The sequence below is a fragment of the Mytilus edulis genome, chromosome 12 (assembly GCF_963676685.1).
Source record: "Mytilus edulis chromosome 12, xbMytEdul2.2, whole genome shotgun sequence".
NCBI classification, from domain to species: Eukaryota; Metazoa; Mollusca; class Bivalvia; order Mytilida; family Mytilidae; genus Mytilus; species Mytilus edulis.
The window spans coordinates 28105420-28124973 of record NC_092355.1 but is presented as its reverse complement, the minus strand read 5'-3'; the positions used below and the strand labels follow the sequence as shown (position 1 = coordinate 28124973).

The 19554-nt window shown below is 32.0% G+C and overlaps 1 protein-coding gene across 1 annotated transcript; it reads left to right on the top strand.

The window, feature by feature from the left end:
* Positions 1-4941: 4941 nt before the first annotated feature.
* Positions 4942-16193, top strand: LOC139498195 (protein disulfide-isomerase A6 homolog; the record flags this gene model as incomplete). Its single annotated transcript, XM_071286546.1, is given in 12 exon segments — positions 4942-4955; positions 7860-7995; positions 8521-8578; positions 9174-9300; positions 9711-9844; positions 10381-10602; positions 10997-11149; positions 11750-11907; positions 12386-12458; positions 12820-12905; positions 13936-14026; positions 14839-16193. Coding segments are annotated over 12 exon segments (1317 nt in total). The 3' UTR covers positions 14905-16193.
* Between the last annotated feature and the right edge of the window lie 3361 nt (positions 16194-19554).

Sequence of the window (19554 nt, the reverse complement as noted above, 5' to 3'; positions counted from 1 at the left end):
TATAAGAAGAAACATTCAGTTCTTAATAAACACCTGATATCATTCAATTAATTATAACTTTTCCATTTAAACAAAATATGCGCAAAAACCCGCGTTATTATATATCATTTCATTCTGTAGATTAATAGTAACAAGATATATGAAAAAATATCGAGATTATTCCACTTAATTTAATTTTCTTACCTTATCAAAGAATCTCCTAAATGTAAAGTCTCCCGGAAGAAAAAGAAAAAACTTTTTTACAAATACAATACCATGTAGGATCAAATCGTACTGACACGTTTTTGCAATCACTTTATGACCGGGAAATTGATGGGTGATGTTTGACATCGTTTTGTACTTGTTTTGGCGACTACAGAAATTACTTACCTGTTTAATCTACGATTTCCTACTTATATTTTCTAGTAAAATAGATAAATAACTTTAAAAATTCTTTTTTAAGTAGGTTTGAAATGTTCTCTAAATGTTCTTGTTCCGAGGTTAACTAAAGGCGTTAATTGTAATGAATGAAATTTACTAATTGCTCGACTGTAGGTCGGGAGTGTTTTTTTCTGGACAGATAGACCTCACAAGTATATATATACAAATAATGTATTATTATATGTATCCAATCCCGACCGTGTGAGGGCTGTATAGCCAGTCAATGTCGTTAATAACTTCCATTTACTTTGTATCCCATAAGGATTGTAGTCCATATAGAACTGTGTAGGCCTCATATATTTGTGTTATTTAAAGTTGCATTCTAAATAACAATGTATTTAAACCGAGTTCTACTTTAAAATTAATCTCCCTATATCTGCAAATTCCTGTAACCTTATGTTTTGAATAGCGACTTTCAAAGCCTTTACTTTACTTGTTATTTTGGTTTAAGATATGTGGGTAATATATGCACGTTAAATTTTTAGGCAGTTTAAACTTAAAGGTCGTGGATTCAGTTGTACATTTAAAGGACTCAGCTGAACATGGCTGATCACAGTGACCACTACGTACAGTTGTGCCGTTTATTGCCATATTTTATGAATAAGGATCATATGGATATTAAAATAGTGAATACATACAACTAGTTTATTTCATTTACACATAACGGTTTGTTGGAAAATTTGTTGTTAGAAAATGAAAAATTTATATTTTTAAGTATTGTAAATAATTAAATAATACATATATTAGATTATTATGATAACAAGAGAATAGAACAAGTTGCTGCGAGCAACAAAATCTATGTTAAAGTTATGTTTAATTTAAATTAAGAGATTTAGTTAACATGGTAACGAAATACTTTTAGTTCGGACGAGCAAGATGAGCGTAAATATACTTTAAGTTAGGCAGCAACCATTTGATTTTCTGGGGGGGGGGGGGGGGGGGGGTAATATATGCACGTTAAATTTTTAGGCAGTTTAAACTTAAAGGTCGTGGATTCAGTTGTACATTTAAAGGACTCAGCTGAACATGGCTGATCACAGTGACCACTACGTACAGTTGTGCCGTTTATTGCCATATTTTATGAATAAGGATCATATGGATATTTAAAATAGTGAATACATACAACTAGTTTATTTCATTTACACATAACGGTTTGTTGGAAAATTTGTTGTTTTTTGGAAAAAAAAAGTTTGTTTCCAGTTTTTGGAGAAAAAAACAATTTGTTTTTGATTGTGAGAAAACAAAATTGTTTGTTTCACCCTCAGCTGCCACTATATGTAATGCTAAATTGAAAGAAAAAAAATTGTTTTTGACTTGTCGCGAAAAAAATAGATTGTTTTTCGCCGGAGGCGAAAAAAAGTTTGCACAGAAAAAAAAACCCATAGCCCCCCCCCCCCCCCCCCCCCCCCCCCACAAGAACAAGCATCCACAAGAAATAGAAATAAAATGGTGGTCCTTCATTTCTTTATTCTTCCATTTTATAACATTCTTTGTCAATCATTTATCTATTTTGCTCATTAATGGTCTGTGTTCTGAGTAGTCAGCAATTTATCTGTGCTGACATGAATTATCATTGATATGGTCATATTTATAAATTAACTGTTTACAAAAATTTTTGAATTTTTGAAATACTAATGCTTTTTTACCTCAGGAATAGATTACATTAGCTGAATTTGGCAAAACTTTTAGGAATTTTGGTCACAAATGCTCTCCAACTTCGTATTTTATTTGGCCCTTTTAACTTTTTGGGATTCGAGCGCCAGGATGAGTCTTTTGTAAACGAAACGCGCGTCTAGCGTAGATATAAAATTTAACCCTGGTATCTATAAGTTTATTTACAACCACTGGGTCGATGCCACTGCTGGCGAAGTTTTAATTCCGTGAGGGTATCACCAGCCCAGTAGTCAGCACTTTTCTGTGCTGACAGGAATTATCCTTGATAGGGTCATATTTATAAATTAACTGTTTACAAAAATTTTGAATTTTTGAAATATTAATGCTTTTCTACCTTAGGAATAGATTATCTTAGCTGTATTTGGCAAAACTTTTAGAATTTTGGTCATCAATGCTCTTCAACTTTGTTCTTTATGATGAGCCTTTTGTAGACAAAACGCGTGTCTGGCGTAGATCTATACAAAATTTAATCCTGGTACAATGTATCTATGATGAGTTTATTTACAACCATTGAATCGATGCCACTATTGGTGGAGTTTTAATTCCCTGAGGGTATCACCAGCTCAGTAGTCGGCACTTTTTCTGTGCTGACATAAATTATTATTGATATGATCATATTCATAAATTAACTGTTAACAAAAAAAAAATTGAATTTTTGAAATACTAAGGATTTTGTACCTCAGGAATAGATTACCTTAGCTATAACTCTTTTAACAAAATTAAGACATAAAAATTGAATTTCCATTGTTTCCATCAAGGATTTGTATAAATCCTTTTTTCCATGAAATTAAGTTTGTTTCATTAAATGTTAACCTTTTTAACTAAGAACGTGGTCATGTTTATACCATGGAAGTAATATTTAAATATTACTTTCCATGTTTATACCTAGGCCGGAATAATAATGGCATTGCCAGCCGGACATATTTTCCTATGAAATTAGTCTGGGACATGCATTTTATTAAATATATAAATACACAACTCTAGATCTTAAACAGTCAGTGGCGGATCCAGGGGGTGGTCCCACGGCGCACCGGACCACCCCCATGACGAACCTCAATTTTTTCAAAGTCTCTATTTTTTCAATAACTAGCTAATTAATAAATTAACACTTAAGATTAATCCTTTCATCGCACTAATTGGTTATGGATTACCTGGATACCTGGAGGTGTCACAATGATAGAATACGGATCAATGCGTTTCACCTGTATACATGTAATTAAATTGTCAAAACAGCTCGTCAATATGAAGATTGATTGATTGTTGGTTGCTTAACGTCCAGTGGCAAACATTTCATGCATATTCAGGACGAGAACAAGTTCAAAAAAATACAATAGGTAGGTGGATACGATAGAGGCCATCTGGGAAGATGGTCGGGGGAATTTGGACTGCCACTGGAAAATGAGGGTATATTGGATAGGGACAGAAATTTTGCCTTGCAACAGCTAGGCCACCTACGGACCCCTCAAAGAGTTGTTGCAAGGGTTCTTAACGTGCAAAGAGCGTGGCACTCTCTTTACACGAGGCATCGGATTTAACGTCCCCCTTCTGACCGGACGTGACTGCGAACTTGATACATCCCGCACAGCCAAACGGACGCCCCATTTCGGCAAGCGTTTTACTGCCGGTCGGGAGAAGACCAAGTGACCATATGTCTATACCCCAGTCACCCTAGGAGTTTCAATATGAAGAAGTTGACTTCTTTTTTTGAAAGGTAAATACATACAAATTGACTGTCAATTCTTTCAAAACCAGAAACTGTAGCCGGTACTCTGAAAGTATGTTGCAAAACAAATTTTCCAAATATTTCTGTTATCTTAAAAATCATAGCTACCATGGGGGTGACGAGTTGCGAATGTGAGCGATCCAACAGTGAGTTATCAGTTTTAAAAACCTACCTGAGAACAACTATGGACAATCGCGTTAAACGGACTTGCGTTGATGCATGTGCACTACAGTTGGAACTTAACATAAAACAAATTATAGATAACTAGGAAACACCCGTGATGCATGATGTTGAATGACCTGATAAACGACTCTTTTTAAATTAGTAAATTTTGAACAATTTTACGTAGAACTATTTTTACCGATTCGGAACCTTTTAGCTAAACTTTTTACAGCTTGTCTAATTCAGATGACAGGTTGTATGTTGTGCTAATTTAGATTGCAAGATATTGTATAGAGTCTTATATAAAAATCAGTTTTACATGTCTTTAAATTCCTTTACCTAGGAATATGTGCATTGCATGGTGTTGTCCATGATCTTCCATAATGTCGAAGGTATTTTTAAACCTTTTTCATACCATTCAATATTCATTTGGGACCACCCCCAAATTTTTTTCTGGGTCCGCCACTGACAGTATTAATAAATAACGTTTAAATTTCCACTGTTTAAATGCTAATGCATATGATTTAATTCATAAAATATTTTTGATATTTAAATGATGTTTATATCTATGAATATTAATGCCAGTGGACTTGAATTCGTCGGAAAAATTCTGCATGGGGACATAAATTACTAACATCAGACTAAACATATTAGTTAAATTAGTTATGTAAGCATTGCGTTTTTATACTTGTTATGTATGTGTCCGCCTGGGCCAATTTTATCAGAACGAATTTATCTTTTACAATAATTTGTTACTTTTAAAATAATTGAATTTCCCGCAAAAACTACAAGGAAATCGGTGCCCGGTTTTGTCTGCTACACGTAAGAATTAGGTTAACCAATCAAAACGGGCCACGATCGGTTTCCGGTTCCATCAACGTGTTTGTTGATTATTTTAGCATCACTACTTTCAACTTGCACAGATATTTACTACCAGAGGAATATAAGTAAAAAAACAGCAAAATGATTGTCCTTGGTAAGTGCTCCAATGATCTTCGGGTAAAATAGTGACAACTTGAATTAAACTTTGCAACGTCGGCAGGTAAATTATTTTTTGGCCACTTTTTTTTTAATTTTTGTATTTATCAAGTTGTCAAATTACAAATATATCGATTTAAATGTTTAATGTTAATATTTTATTTAGACATGGCTTGTCACACTGTGACCGTGAATGGGTTGTTAACTCATGTAAAAATAGTTGGGGATTAATTTTAAACAGTCATTGGGGGAAAAAGGGGGGTGGGGCTTTTTTTTCAAGAACAAAAGTTGGTTGATTATATAGAGAATTACTATGAGAGTTCTCTGAATTCCGATAATTCTATTTCTGTCATATAAGAACTGAAGTGGATTTTTTCTATATTTTACTGTTATGAAACTGATATTTGATACTGTACTCTCATAAAGAAATGGAGAACCATTCATCATATTTAATAAACGTTTTTGTTCCAAATCGCAAGTTGCGGGTTTGTTTATGTATTAATGCACATGTGTATAGTTGTCTTGATTTCAAAGGGTATCAGATTGAGTGGTTGCTCTGGATTCATCGCTTCATTGATTAATTTGAAACTCATGGGATTATTTCTATGTCTGTCTGCTATTTAGGGTTATTGTTGTTGCATAATTTTAAATCGTATGCATCATTTAAATTATAAAAAGAAATGTCCACATCGTAACAGGTTTACCTATAACACTCCTTCAGCCAAAATGAAGTCTTCCATATCAGAGTTTGCGAAAACTTCGTTTGACCCGTCGGTCCTGGGACCGACAAAGCAAGATTATTTGTCAGTCCTACAAAATTCTAGCCAGTCCTAAAAAAATCTGTCAATTTGATCCTAAAATAAAAATAATAACATATTTTATCCAAAAGTAACTTTATTTTTATTAGTTTTATTTTTCACAGCCACGGACAAATTAATAATGAAGGACCAGTTCTGATCTTCTGATTGTTCTTAATTAAAGTCATTTTCTCTATTCATTTCATCATCTGATTCATTTTCTCAGTATTTGTTATCTCCATCTAAGATTTAAATCCCCGATTGTTTTCCATGAACAAATTTAGCAGGCCACGTGTAGATCAGCACTTTGGTTTCCATAGGTTTCAGTTTGTTTATAACAGGAAACCAGTACCGGAAATTAGCAGCAGGTACATCTGAAGACCGATGTTAACACATATTGGAATTAGTTGCGGTACAACTAATTACCGATAAAAAAGGCACTGCAACGGCCGATTTTACATCGGTCATCAGGACCGGCACTAGCTTTTAAAACACTGGTCCGAGCCTAATTTTGACCGATAGGACCGACAGTACCGACCATTTTCGTGAACTCTGCCATATTATCGTTTCGAGTTGTCTCCCTTCCGGAAGTATTATCCGTCAAAATTGAAATACAGTACGACTCTTCAAGAAAAATAAACTTGTTAGATGTCGATAAACGTCGTATAAAATTAAGAACGATCTCAATTTAAACAGAGGAACTTGTGTGTACGGAAAGGAGTCATGCCCACTGACCCAAAGGAAATTAATATTTAAAGAGTTAGAAATGGGGTTCCTCCTAGAATTAACGGTGATAAGATACAAAGTGAAATACCTTCTCTCATTCTCAGTGACTGCTGTGGAAAGTAAACTTGGAATTGATAGTACAAAAATAAAACACAATAAGTATGTTGCATATACACTTGTATGGTATTGTATCCAGGATTTGCCATTTTTAAAGTTGAGTGACTATTCTGATTATTACATTTTGCATGTGCAGTTGAATTAGTTTTGAAAATAAATAATACTATCCAGTTGTACCAGGGCTGCCAAAAATGCGTGAGACTCACGCATGAACATGCTTTTTTGCGGCAGTATCCTTGGATCTATTTTTTTCCTCTTTGATCTTTTAAATTTTGGCCAAATCTCACGCATTTGCTTAATGAAAAGTTGGCAGAACTGCTATACATGTGTCAATGAAAACTATGGCAATCGTATCCCTCAGAGCATTCTGCTCTGTGATTAGATCACTACTTTTAACATTTGTTTGATACTACAAATCCTTCTGGACATTTGCTTTGGAAAAGTAGAAACAAATGAGTTTTTAAAAGGGTCAACAGGTCAACTACATGTATCTCCGTCAGGTAAAAATTTCAGCATGTTTTTGGTCCAAAATTTTTAAACTACCAACTGCATTCATTTGCAAGATGTTTTTAAGCTAGGGAGGGTTGGCTGGTCCTATCCAAGGTGTACAGACAAACCAACATCGCAAAATGACCATATAGCTGTGTAAAAGCTATTTTCAATATAATAAACAAAAAGTTACATGACATTAAAGCAAATACCATTTCAGTGTAAAATCTTAGCTGGATGACAAAAACAACAAAACATATGGCCCTCAGTCAATGTCAGTAGGTAAATCCAATGTCAGATATGATTCTGCATCTGGTAAGGCTATAAATCATTTTTTAAAGTTTTAAATAGCTTATTTCTCAATAAAGATAAACATGATAAAGATGTAATGTTTAACAATAATATATCTAAAAGAAAAAAAAGAAGAAAAAATTATCTAAAAGCAGAACTGCATGTGCCTTGTTCATGTTGTTTAATTTAATAATACACTGTATGTCTTTCATTAAGGTATTACATGTATTGTGATTGGCATTCACATGATAAGTAAACTCGGTGGAGTCAAAAAGACTGAAAGTAGTTTAAATTTTATTTTTAACATGTGTTTAAAGTAATTGGATTATTCATTTCATTTTCAAAACATTTGAAAATACTTAACTTCCTTTGCTCACATGTCAAACCCTGTTGTGATAGACATGATACAATTGTAATTAAGTGCAATGACAAGTTTTGTATAGACTTATTAAAATCTTTAATGTAGTTATTTTTCTTTGTAGTATTGGCAGCCTTGTGTGCTGGTGCAACAGCCTTCTACTCCAGTGGGGATGGAGTTGTAGATCTTACCCCATCAAATTTTGACCGAGAAGTTGTTAACAGTGATGCTTTGTGGATAGTTGAGTTCTACGCCCCATGGTATGTATATACTGATATTTATATACCTTTATAAAACAATGAAAACGAAGACATGCAATATGCAATAAAAAAGACTAAATCTGAGTAAAAAAAATAATTATCGTGCTTGACCTTCTTGTGAACTTAGAATTCCATTACAATGTTTACATGTGTAAAATGGTCTACTTTGAGATACACATTTTTTCTCTAATTACACAATGAATTATGTCATGTATCATGTGTATGTAGCCTCTCCAATTTGCATGATCAAATTTTAAAATGTGATATTCTGATAATATTATCAGACTTTTCAGATCACATTAAAATTTGTCCCTTTCAGGTACTTGTATCTGATAACAAATCTTTGATTTAGGAATCATAAAAGAATCTGCATATTTCATTATACGTTGTTATTGGTCATGTTGGTTAGGTGTCTCCTTTCAACATAAAGTTTAGGAAAAATATAGTATGAAAATATCTCATATTAGATTATAAGAGTGGTTTCCATTACTGTTTTAACATTTACATATATTTTTACCTATACAGGTGTGGACATTGTCAATCTTTAACACCTGAATGGAAAAAAGCAGCTAAAGCACTCCAGGTAAGAGAATAATGTCACATGCAATATATTCCTGATAGTTAAATAATTTTCATTGGTTTTAAGATTTAAGGTCTATTAATTCAATGATATGTATACTGTAAATACACAGAAATTATTGCGTGCATTAATTATTGCGATTTTGTAATTTTAGATTTAAATGCGATTTTAAATTTTGCAATATCGTGAAAAACCCTGTGTATTTCATATAAAGCAAATTAAAATGTGTGTTTAAATTATTGTGATTATAACCCTGTCACATTTTTCGCAATAATGAAACATTGCAATAATTTTTGAATTAACAGTTCTTTGTCTTTAAAAATAATCATGATATTTGTAATCGAAACCCTTTTAAATGTCTAATCTACAAAATATAGATTTATAAATAAATACAAGTTAGATGCAATTTTTTTATAAAGATTATTAACCTTAAGTATGAATTCTTTAGAATACAGACATGAAAGTTATTTTACAAGCCTGTGCTGGTGGCCTGTGACTGATATGGAAGACTGCTATTTGTGTTAGTTTATAAAGTGGCCAAACACATTTTAAAATAATTTTCAGTTTCTCAATCTATCCTTTGTTCTTACATTTTCAGGGTGTTGTCAAGGTAGGAGCAGTGAATGCAGATGACCATAGAGAACTTGGAGGAAGATTTAGTGTACAGGGCTTCCCTACCATTAAAATATTCGGACTTAATAAGAATAAGCCTGAAGATTATCAAGGTTAGTGTCTTTTACACTTGAATATGAATCAAACATTTACTTAAACACAAAAATTGTTTTTTTGATTATTTTAAATTCAGAAATTCCTTTTGAGTTCCTCTGGGTTTTTTTCATTCAAAACGCATTTATTACTTTTCAATTTTCATATTTTCATTAAATATATCATGTGTATATATCATACATGTCATATATTATAAATTCAATTTCATCCTTTTTCTTATTTCTTAAATGATTCTGAAAATCAAATGAAAATGATATGATTTTTATACAAAATATGAACAATGAAGAAAACTTCTGATGTTCTGTTTCTAACCAATTTTGAAATGCTTGAATAATGCACATTTTTTTGCCCTGCAACATTTCTTAGAATTTTTAGTCCAGACTAATACAAAAGATGATTAACATTTCAGGAGGCAGGACTGCTGATGCCATTGTAAACTCTGCCTTAAGCAAAGTACAATCAATGGTTAAAGACAGAATGGCAGGCAGGGGTGGAAGTGGTGGTTCACGCAGCGGTGGTGGCAGCAGTGGAGGTGGATCTCAGGTGAGTAATCATACAACATGAAGGACAAGTGTAAAGATGGAGTGGGATTTAACAGTTCTGGGAATCAAAGCATTATTTAAAAAAATGTTGTTCCGTTTTAAATACTCTGCTTCTTAATTTTAACAGTTATTTCTTTTTAAATTCTACACCAGAATTCATTGGAACAAAGTTGCAAAATAAATGTACATGAATTCTTCTCTAAATGTTCTCTAAAGGGCCTAATAGCACTTTGCTAAGATTTAACAAAGGAAAGCCTTACTTATAAATGTACTTTAAAATAGAAAATCAGTGCTATTTCAAATACCATGTTTCTATTTGAAAATTCTGGAAAAAACAGTGTTTTCAAATAGCACTGGTTTTCCAAAATAAATACATGAAATAGCACCATTGGGTCTATACATTGTATATAATATAATCGAAGAAAGTACCATGGTGATTTAAGGCCCCCAGGGAGAACAATAGAACACAACATAAAATAAACTAAAATCAAGTTGATTATTGAAAGTTTTTATGAAATTATTTTTCTTATCCTGTAGAAACCAGACCCAGGTGCAGTGATTGAATTGACAGACAGTAACTTTGAAGATTTGGTTATTAATGGTGATGACATGTGGCTTGTTGAATTCTTTGCTCCATGGTGTGGCCACTGTAAAAATCTGGCTCCACATTGGACACAGGCTGCCACACAACTGAAAGGGAAGATTAAAATGGGAACTCTAGATGCCACAGTCCACACTGTTATGGCCAACAGATACGGTGTAGGTATTTTTTGTATGCCTCATTTACCATATGAATGATGAAATCTTTTGTTTTAGGTCTGTATGTCTGTTCTTATCTTGTATCAGGTAGGTTGAAGTTTTTGTTTAAGATACTGTACCATTACATGTGTGGTCACATATGCATGGACCTAAACCTTAGTAGACATACATAAAAATAAGGAGATGGGCCAGGGGTATGATTGCCAATAAGACATCTATCCAACATAGTTAAAAATGAAGTGGTAGAAAGCAATGGTTATCATGGTTATAGGTCAGGTGTAATTCTAAATGTTTATTTAATCAATGTTACTGGTAAGAAATTATTCTGAATGTTAATTGAATAAATGTTATTGGTTAGAGATTATTCTTAATGTTAACTTAATCATTGTTACAGGTTAGAGGATATCCAACAATTAAGATGTTCCCAGCCGGTAAGAAGTCTGAGAGTGATGCACAGGAGTATGATGGTGGAAGAACAGCTTCAGATATTGTAGCCTGGGTGAATGACAGATATACTGCTAACCTTCCAGCACCAGAAATATATGAGGTAGATTTTTGTGCCTATTCCAACTAATCAGAAAAGAACTTGTGCCTCAATTAGGAACAATGCTTGAAATACAATACAGATATCTCTATTTCAATGCAAAATATTAGTCATTATTTCAGTGTAAAATTTTAATTAAATTAAATGCTGCAAAACGACGTTATCTTCTTTGACCCCTAAACTGAGTGATTACATAGGTATGCTTCCAGAGTTAACTGAAACTGAACAAGAGTTTTTTTTTCTGGCTTCTTGGCTGCATTGATCAGAAAGGTAAAGAAAACTTGATCAAAGATTTTTAGGTGCAATGTGAGGCTTTTTTGGCTTATAATTACAAACTATATGTCAATGAACTCCAATTTCAAAATGTAAGCTTCTTTAGTTACAAACGAAGAGAATTTATTGTCATCCAATCAGAACCATTGACACAAAATTATTGCATTAGAATTGTTTATAGCTTGCTCCATTTCAATTTAAACCCCATGGCGGATAGCAAGTTTACTCAATGTTTCAAGAGTCTGAATTGCATTTAAATGTTCTATACAATTGATACATATTTATTAATATGTGTTTTTATGTTAAATCTTATTGTTTCATTTTTTGTAGATTACAACTCAAGATGTATTTGACAAGAATTGTCAAGAGAGCCAGCTCTGTGTTGTTGCAGTCCTCCCTAACATTTTAGACTGTCAGTCAGCCTGTAGAAACAAATACATAGCAACATTGAAAACTATGGCAGAAAAATACAAAAAACAACAGTGGGGGTGAGTAAGAAGAAGGGAAATAACTCTTGTTGTTGCAGTCCTCCCTAACATTTTAGACTGTCAGTCAGCCTGTAGAAACAAATACATAGCAACATTGAAAACTATGGCAGAAAAATACAAAAAACAACAGTGGGGGTGAGTAAGAAGAAGGGAAATAACTCTTGTCTACTGTTCATGTCTCGAGTGGAGAAATATTGTATCACACTTAATGCAGTGGAAGAATCTATATATATATATATATATCTTCAATAACCACTTTTTTGTGAGTGATACAGAGAAACAGAAACAACACAATGTACATATTAATTATTTAACAAATATTATAACCAGTAAAAGCAATGTCACCAAAAATGTAACACACACAATTGGTATACTTTTAGTGTTTTGTAAAAAGTTTTCAATGATTTTTGTTGATCAAAAGATATGTTATGAGTACATTTATCAGAAGATAAAATCAGATTATGACTTTTTGTTTCAGATGGCTGTGGACTGAAGCTGCTGCACAACCAAATTTGGAACAGACTTTAGGTATTGGTGGATTTGGGTATCCTGTAAGTAAACATTATTGGTTTCGTATGAAAATATAAATTTCGCATGCTATAGGCTGTTCAATATATAAAACATCCATTAGCCTAAAGCTAGGGAAGGCACATATAATTGACAATCTTTGGGTATTTTTGTAGATTGAGGAGTAAGAGAAATCCTAAATGGTTACCCCACTTTCAAATTGCATCCCAGGGTGCAAGGCATGTTGTACATGTACTAGAAGAGACCTTGGAATAAAAGGGAGATAATTGTTAGTGTCGACCGGTTTAGTCATTGCATTTGTTTTGTTTGAACAAATTTCTACATGTATGTTTTCAAAAGATTTTACTGTACTAGCTATCAACAATATTTTTTATATAATTCCAGGCAATGGCAGCTGTTAATTCAAGGAAAAAGTTATATGTTTTATTAAAAGGACCATTTACAGAGATTGGTATTAATGAATATTTAAGGTATGTAATATTTGTATCCATCTATAGAAATTTCAATGCACTATATACAATTATTTGCATTGTCAGGGAAAAACAACCAATTATATGGTGAACATGATTAATGCAAGTTTACAGATTAAGACTTATGAATAAACATTCAAAGAGAGGCGAAAGATATCTGAGTGACATTCAAAGTTATAAGTAGAAAACAAACTGACAACGCCAGGGCTAAAAAAGAGAAAGACCTACTGACAAAAAACACAACATAGAAAACTAAAGAATGCACTTGTTTGTAGGTGGTCTTAGTTTGGCTGCTTAAACGAATTGATCGAAATTCACTTCTTATATAGGTTTAATTTGGAAATATTAATGATTTTACTACTATTATTTTACCTATTAATGTTAAAGGAGTATTTTTTTGACCACTTTTTAAACACTAAAGTGTCTATTTTATTTGAATTAATTAGTTTATGGAAAAGATTTTAACTGATTTTGTCATTAAAAGCGATCCGATTCAAGCTCAAATATGAAAAATCTACCAAATATGCCGAAAAATGTCACTTTTCAGATGTTTTTTGGAAAAAATGGAAGTGGCCGCATCCGTGTTCATCCTCAACCTTTATATATGTTATGTATTATCATCAAATACAACTTACATTTCAATATTAAGGATAAACACGAATGCGGCCACTTTTGTTTAACACGAAAACCGTCTAAAATTTAACTAAAATGCTAGAATTGTGAAGATTTCAGTAATTTAGCATGACTTAATGGTCCCTAGTACCAGATATATGTGCATTGTATTGTCAAAAACAGCCCATATTTATGTAGCAGAAGCATTCTACTGTCCAATTAATAACTAAAAGTTTACATTTTAACAATTTTGTAAAACTGCTATATTTTGGGGCCAAAACGGGGTCTTACTGAACCTACTCCTTTCTTTTCATCCAGTTTGATATATCCAATCGTATCAAAATGTGTAGCAGTAAAAGCTTTATTCTAACACAATGTTTTCCATTGCTGTATATCTAAAAATATGTATAAATTTCAGGAGTTTATCCTATGGTAAAGGATCCACAGAACCATTAAAAGATTTACCAAAAGTAGATAAAACAGAGGCCTGGGACGGCAAAGATGGACAGGTAAGAACCTACATTTCTCACTTATTCTATTTTGGGACAGTGTGAATATAAGTTAAATGAGATGATGGATGTTTGTCAATAAGACAAGCATGTTATGATTACTTTGAAGAGACAGTAGATTATCTACAGAAGGGATGACATTTAAAGACTGCCAGCCTGAAATTGCAGGCAGTGCATATGAAATAGTGGCAGATTCCTGAAAGGGTTACAATTCCCCTAAAGATTATAATATTGTTTTTCTTGCCTAAATGTTATAAATTTCACTTCGCAATAGTTGTGATTTAACTATTAACTTTTAATTCGAAATTTGGTTTTTTGGCATATCACATTAAAAATTAAGGAAAAATTACCCCTTAATTATGCATAATTTGTACTTTAGCATCTGTTGTGGTCAAATTTTCCATAGTTAAAAAATAATTTTTAGCATAATTTACTTAGACCACAACCCTGATCTAAATTTTGTTTGTATCCTGAAATTTATGGAATTAATCAAATCATTGGCACTTTTTAGTTAAAGAACATTTTGGATTGTAGATTGTGTCCAAGCTTTTCCTACATGTCCTAAAGCTTTAGATAAAAAAAAAAAAATATGCACAAAATCATTGTATGTTGACAGTATATCCAAAATGTGCCAACTCTAAAGCCCATAATGTACATGTAGTCTTATGAATGATTTGTTTTACCCAGTTTTAAAACTTTTGAAATATATTAAATAAAAGTATGACTTTTCTCATATTTTATGATAAAGTTGAAATTCAACAATCAAATATTTCTTAAATGCAAATTAAAATGACAATTTCATCTTTTTACAGTTACCAGTAGAAGATGATATAGACTTGTCGGATGTAGAATTAGATGATTTGAAGGATGAATTATAATACAACGAACTGTAGAGGAGTTCATGTTTGTTTGCTCATTATTTTACGGAGGATTTGATCATCAGATCATGTAAAAGTCACTATGTAATACTGTAAATCAGAAATTATTGTGTATATTTATTATTTCGATTTTGTCATGTGAGACTATATTGGGATTTCAGTTTTTGCTATATTCAGAAAAATCCTGTTTTGTTCATACAAAAAATTTCAAAATGAAAGTTTTAATTATTGGGAAATACAAAGTTTTCACACAATAATTTTTGAATTTACAGTTCTTAACAAATCAGCTGTTAAACGAAGTTATTGAGCACATCATTGTCCTGTTGTTAGAAGCAATGATTAGTTTTTTGGTTGCTATCTGAAAAATATAAGTGAATGTGTTATCCTATTTTATTAAAAGCTACTATAAAATTAATTTGCTATATTTTTTATACTCTATTTACTCTTTGATTTGTTACTTTGCTTTTTTTTCAACTTCATGCAGTTTAAGTTTTAGTCAGAACATGGTCAGTGTTACCTAGTTTTGAAGTTCAGTTGCCTGTTTATTAGATTTTGATTTTTATAATTGACTAATCAGGGAACATATATTTGACATTCAGTAACCCTCCATTTTTGTTCATGAAATCCGATATGCAAGGTCATAATTGTGTTTAAAAGGAACACATGTTTTATTTGTTCATTGATACTTGTTTTGTTTTCTTAGGTTGTATATGCAATCTGATTCTGCGATAGAAACATTTTAGTGATAAAAAATTAGAAAGCAAAACCATTTGTTGTTGTCTATTTAAAGCTGTTGTCTTCTATGAAACTAAGGCACAAGTAGATTTTGCATATATTCTAAGCTTATGTCTTCTGTGAAAATAAAGCACAACTGTAAGGCCATAAAATGAATTTCAGGGTTCAAGTCTTCTGTTATTTTATTTAAGAAAAAGAACTAAATTCTTAAAACAAAAAATATTGTGGATTCATCATTGTTCATGGATGCCAATCTTGTTTTTGTTTAATGAAGAAAAATGGTTCTAAAAAAACTAAAAATACCTGGATCCTTTATGTTTATGTATTGAAATGTTGCAATTGGACCCCCAGCATTGATCTTGTTGAAGACTTAAACTCGAGAATTAGTTTTATTAAGTCTGAATTATATGATGATCATTTTGCATATGTATGTGAATGATTATAGCACTTGTTTATATGGTGAATGTTTGTATGAATGATTTAAAGACATTAAATGTTGACAATGAAATATATGTGATGATTGTATGAATAAATAAATTATTTTTTAAAACAAATGTTTTTACTTTCATTTTTGTCGAGCCTGCTACTTTTGTCGCAGAAAGCTTGACATAGAGATAGTAATCCGTTGGTGGTGGAACTTGAAAAAAAAGTGAAGATTTTTAGTTATGTTAAATTCTCTCTTATAAGTAATAGGATAAGTGTATTTGGTATGTGTGTACCTTGCAAGGTCCTCATGCCCATCAGACAGTTTTTACTTGACCTCAACCTCATTTTATGGATCAGTGAACAAGGTTAAGTTTTGGTGGTTGTCCACATCTCAAATACTATAAGCAAAGGGTCTAGTACATTCAGTGTATGGAAGGACTTGGTGTACATGTCCAACTGACAGGTGTCATCTGACCCTGACCTTATTTTCATGGTTCAGTGGTTATAGTTAAGTTTTTGTGTTTTGGTCTATTTTTCTTATACTGTATGCAATAGGTCTGCTGTATTTGATTTATGGAATGATTGTAAGGTATACATGTCTAGCTGGCAGTTGTCATCTGACCTTGACCTGATTTTCATGGTTCAGTGGTCAAAGTTAAGTTTTTGAGTTTTGGTCTTTTTTTCCAATACTTTATGCAATAGGTCAACTATATTTAGTGTATGGAAATATTTTATGATCTAAATGCCGGTGGCGCAGGTTTTATTTGACATTGACCCCTTTTTCAAGGTTGATTGCTCAGTGTTAAGTTTTTGGGTTTTGATCTGTTTTTAAACTATTAGCAATAGGTCAACTGTATTTATTGTATGGAAGAATTGTTAGCTGTACATGCCTGCCTGGTAAGGTTCATCTAACCTTGACCTAATTTTCATGGTTCATTGGTCAATGTTTAGTTTTCTTGGTTAATGTTAAGTTAATGTGGCAGTTGTAATAAAGCATTATATTTAGGACTATCAACATATATAATATCAATGATTAGTAAAGAAGGGGAGACATTTCAGTGTGTGCACTCTTGTTTGAACATAACTTGCAAGATTTTTTGGAGGAAAAAGCTGAAAAATCTTAGTATTGATGTTTTACCAGAATTGAGAATGGGAATGGGGAATGTATCAAAGACACAACAATCCAATCTAAGAGCCGAAATAACCATGTATGTTTTTTTGTTTCAAAGGGAGATAATTCATGTCCTTGAGACAACAGTTTATGTCTGTGTATTCTTTATTTAATTTTGGATGTCACTTTTAAAGATTTTAAAGAGTATCAGTGAAACACGAAATTACAAATTATATTTTAAGTTTTTATGCACTTTGACAAAACCAGGAAATCAAATGTTCCTGAATGCGAGACAAAAAACTACCACAGCAGTATTATTCAGATGCAACTTCTATGTAAGGCAAATTATATAAATAAAAATAAAATTGAGAAAGGAAATGGGGAATGTGTCAAAGCGACAACAACCCGACCATAGAGTAGACAAAAGTCTTACTTCCTTAGACAGATTAAGATTATGAATTGGTAAATAATGTGGGGAGAGCAAGATTAGATCATTGGTTTTCCTGTCTGAATTGTTTTACACTTGTCACATTGGCGCTCTTAATAGCTTGCTGTTCAGTGTGAGCCGAGGCTCTGTGTTGAAAGCTGTTCAACCTATAATTGATTACTTTTTATACATTGTGACTTGGAGGGTTGTCTCATTGGCACTCAGACTTCATTTTTTTTATATATAGGAACCCAGGTTTGTACTAGACCTACATGGGGAGTCTGATTTTTAACAGTCAGCAGCAAGACTATGTCGTCACAGGTAGAAACTATATTTTTGAGCTGAGTTGACCTGTCTTTACTTTGTTTCCAAAATGCCTCATGCTTAGCAGATAAGCAGCAAAGTGAAATTTCTCCCTCATTTTATGGATATCATGCTACCTCAAAACCACAGTGAGGGTATATTACAGCTTTTTTGTTTAGAAATTCTTGTTGCGCAAACATAAATCCTAAAATCTCAAAATCATCAACTATACACATTTAGTTTTAAGGAATCTATAGAGAGACACAATTATTAATAAAATAGTTTATTTGTCAGGCATTCACATAAATATACATGTATATATTCACGAATAAATCAACATTCCATAAAATTCTGGTAATACAGTGGTATTTAAATCATTAAAGGAATCATAAAACTATTGATGTCTCATTTGAAATCTATAAATACATTGGTATAACCATATATATGTATTACAACTACGCTGAAGTAAAATTTGTATTCAATATAAATACCTGACAAAGTTATTGCATTCGACAAAAATAATATGTGTCTTCCCTTTCATCCTATGTGAGTTACAAAAAGATATTAAAGAAAATTTTCCAAGAAGACTTTAAAATGCACAACTACAAATGCTAATTATGATGCCAATCTGTCAAATTTTATTTGATTCCATAAAAACAAAGTAATTATTTCCCACACAATTCTTTGGGGCATAATTTTTGACAAGTCTGTCTGTCCATTTGTCAGTCCATCCATCAGTCAGTCGTGTTTTTGTCATAACAACTCTTCTGAAACCATATACCCGAATTTCATGAAACTTTATTGATAATAAGGACATATTACATAGATGTGCATTTGGACAATCAATTATGATAAAAAAAATCTAGCAGTTATGCCCCTTTGCACTTATGTAGGGATGTGTGATATTTTAGCATGCTCACAAAGGTTTTTTAATTAGGATAAACTATCCTTTACATATAACATATAGTTATATCCATCTTCCATTATTGATAAATAAAAAATAAATTATATAATCAAACATAAGTCAAGTGTGGCACAACCTACTCATTGTGAAGGATTTCTGACAAACTTGCCCCATTCTCAAACTAAATTATAGAAGGGGGCATCTCTATATATAGCTATATATCCCAATCATTTATTTTTTTTATAGAAAGATGAACAACAATAAAATCCACAATATATTCTCCATTTTAAAACTGGAAACAAAGGCCATGAAAGCTGTATACATAATATGATATGAAAAAATAAATATCACAAATAATCAGAAAAATACATTGCAGTGATACCTATAGCTTTAGTAATTGCACAGATTAATTATTAATCACAAGTTCATCAATCTTTATTACAAAGAATTAAAAGAACAAAATATTGTATAATAGACCCTGTGGTTTTCTATTTACATATGGTCTTGATAAAATTACCAAAAGATCAAGTCTACAAACTTAGTGTTCAATAAAAAACAAACACAAATCAAATGTATTAGCCTCTGATCCAGGGATTTTTTTATAGGGTACCAGGAGGTTTCAGCCTTAAACATGTCAATTTAAACCCCTTACCAATTCTAAGATTTTAATTATATTCCAGATTCTCATAAAAATGACACTACAATAATATGTACATGTACATTCAAAATTAGATAAATCTCACA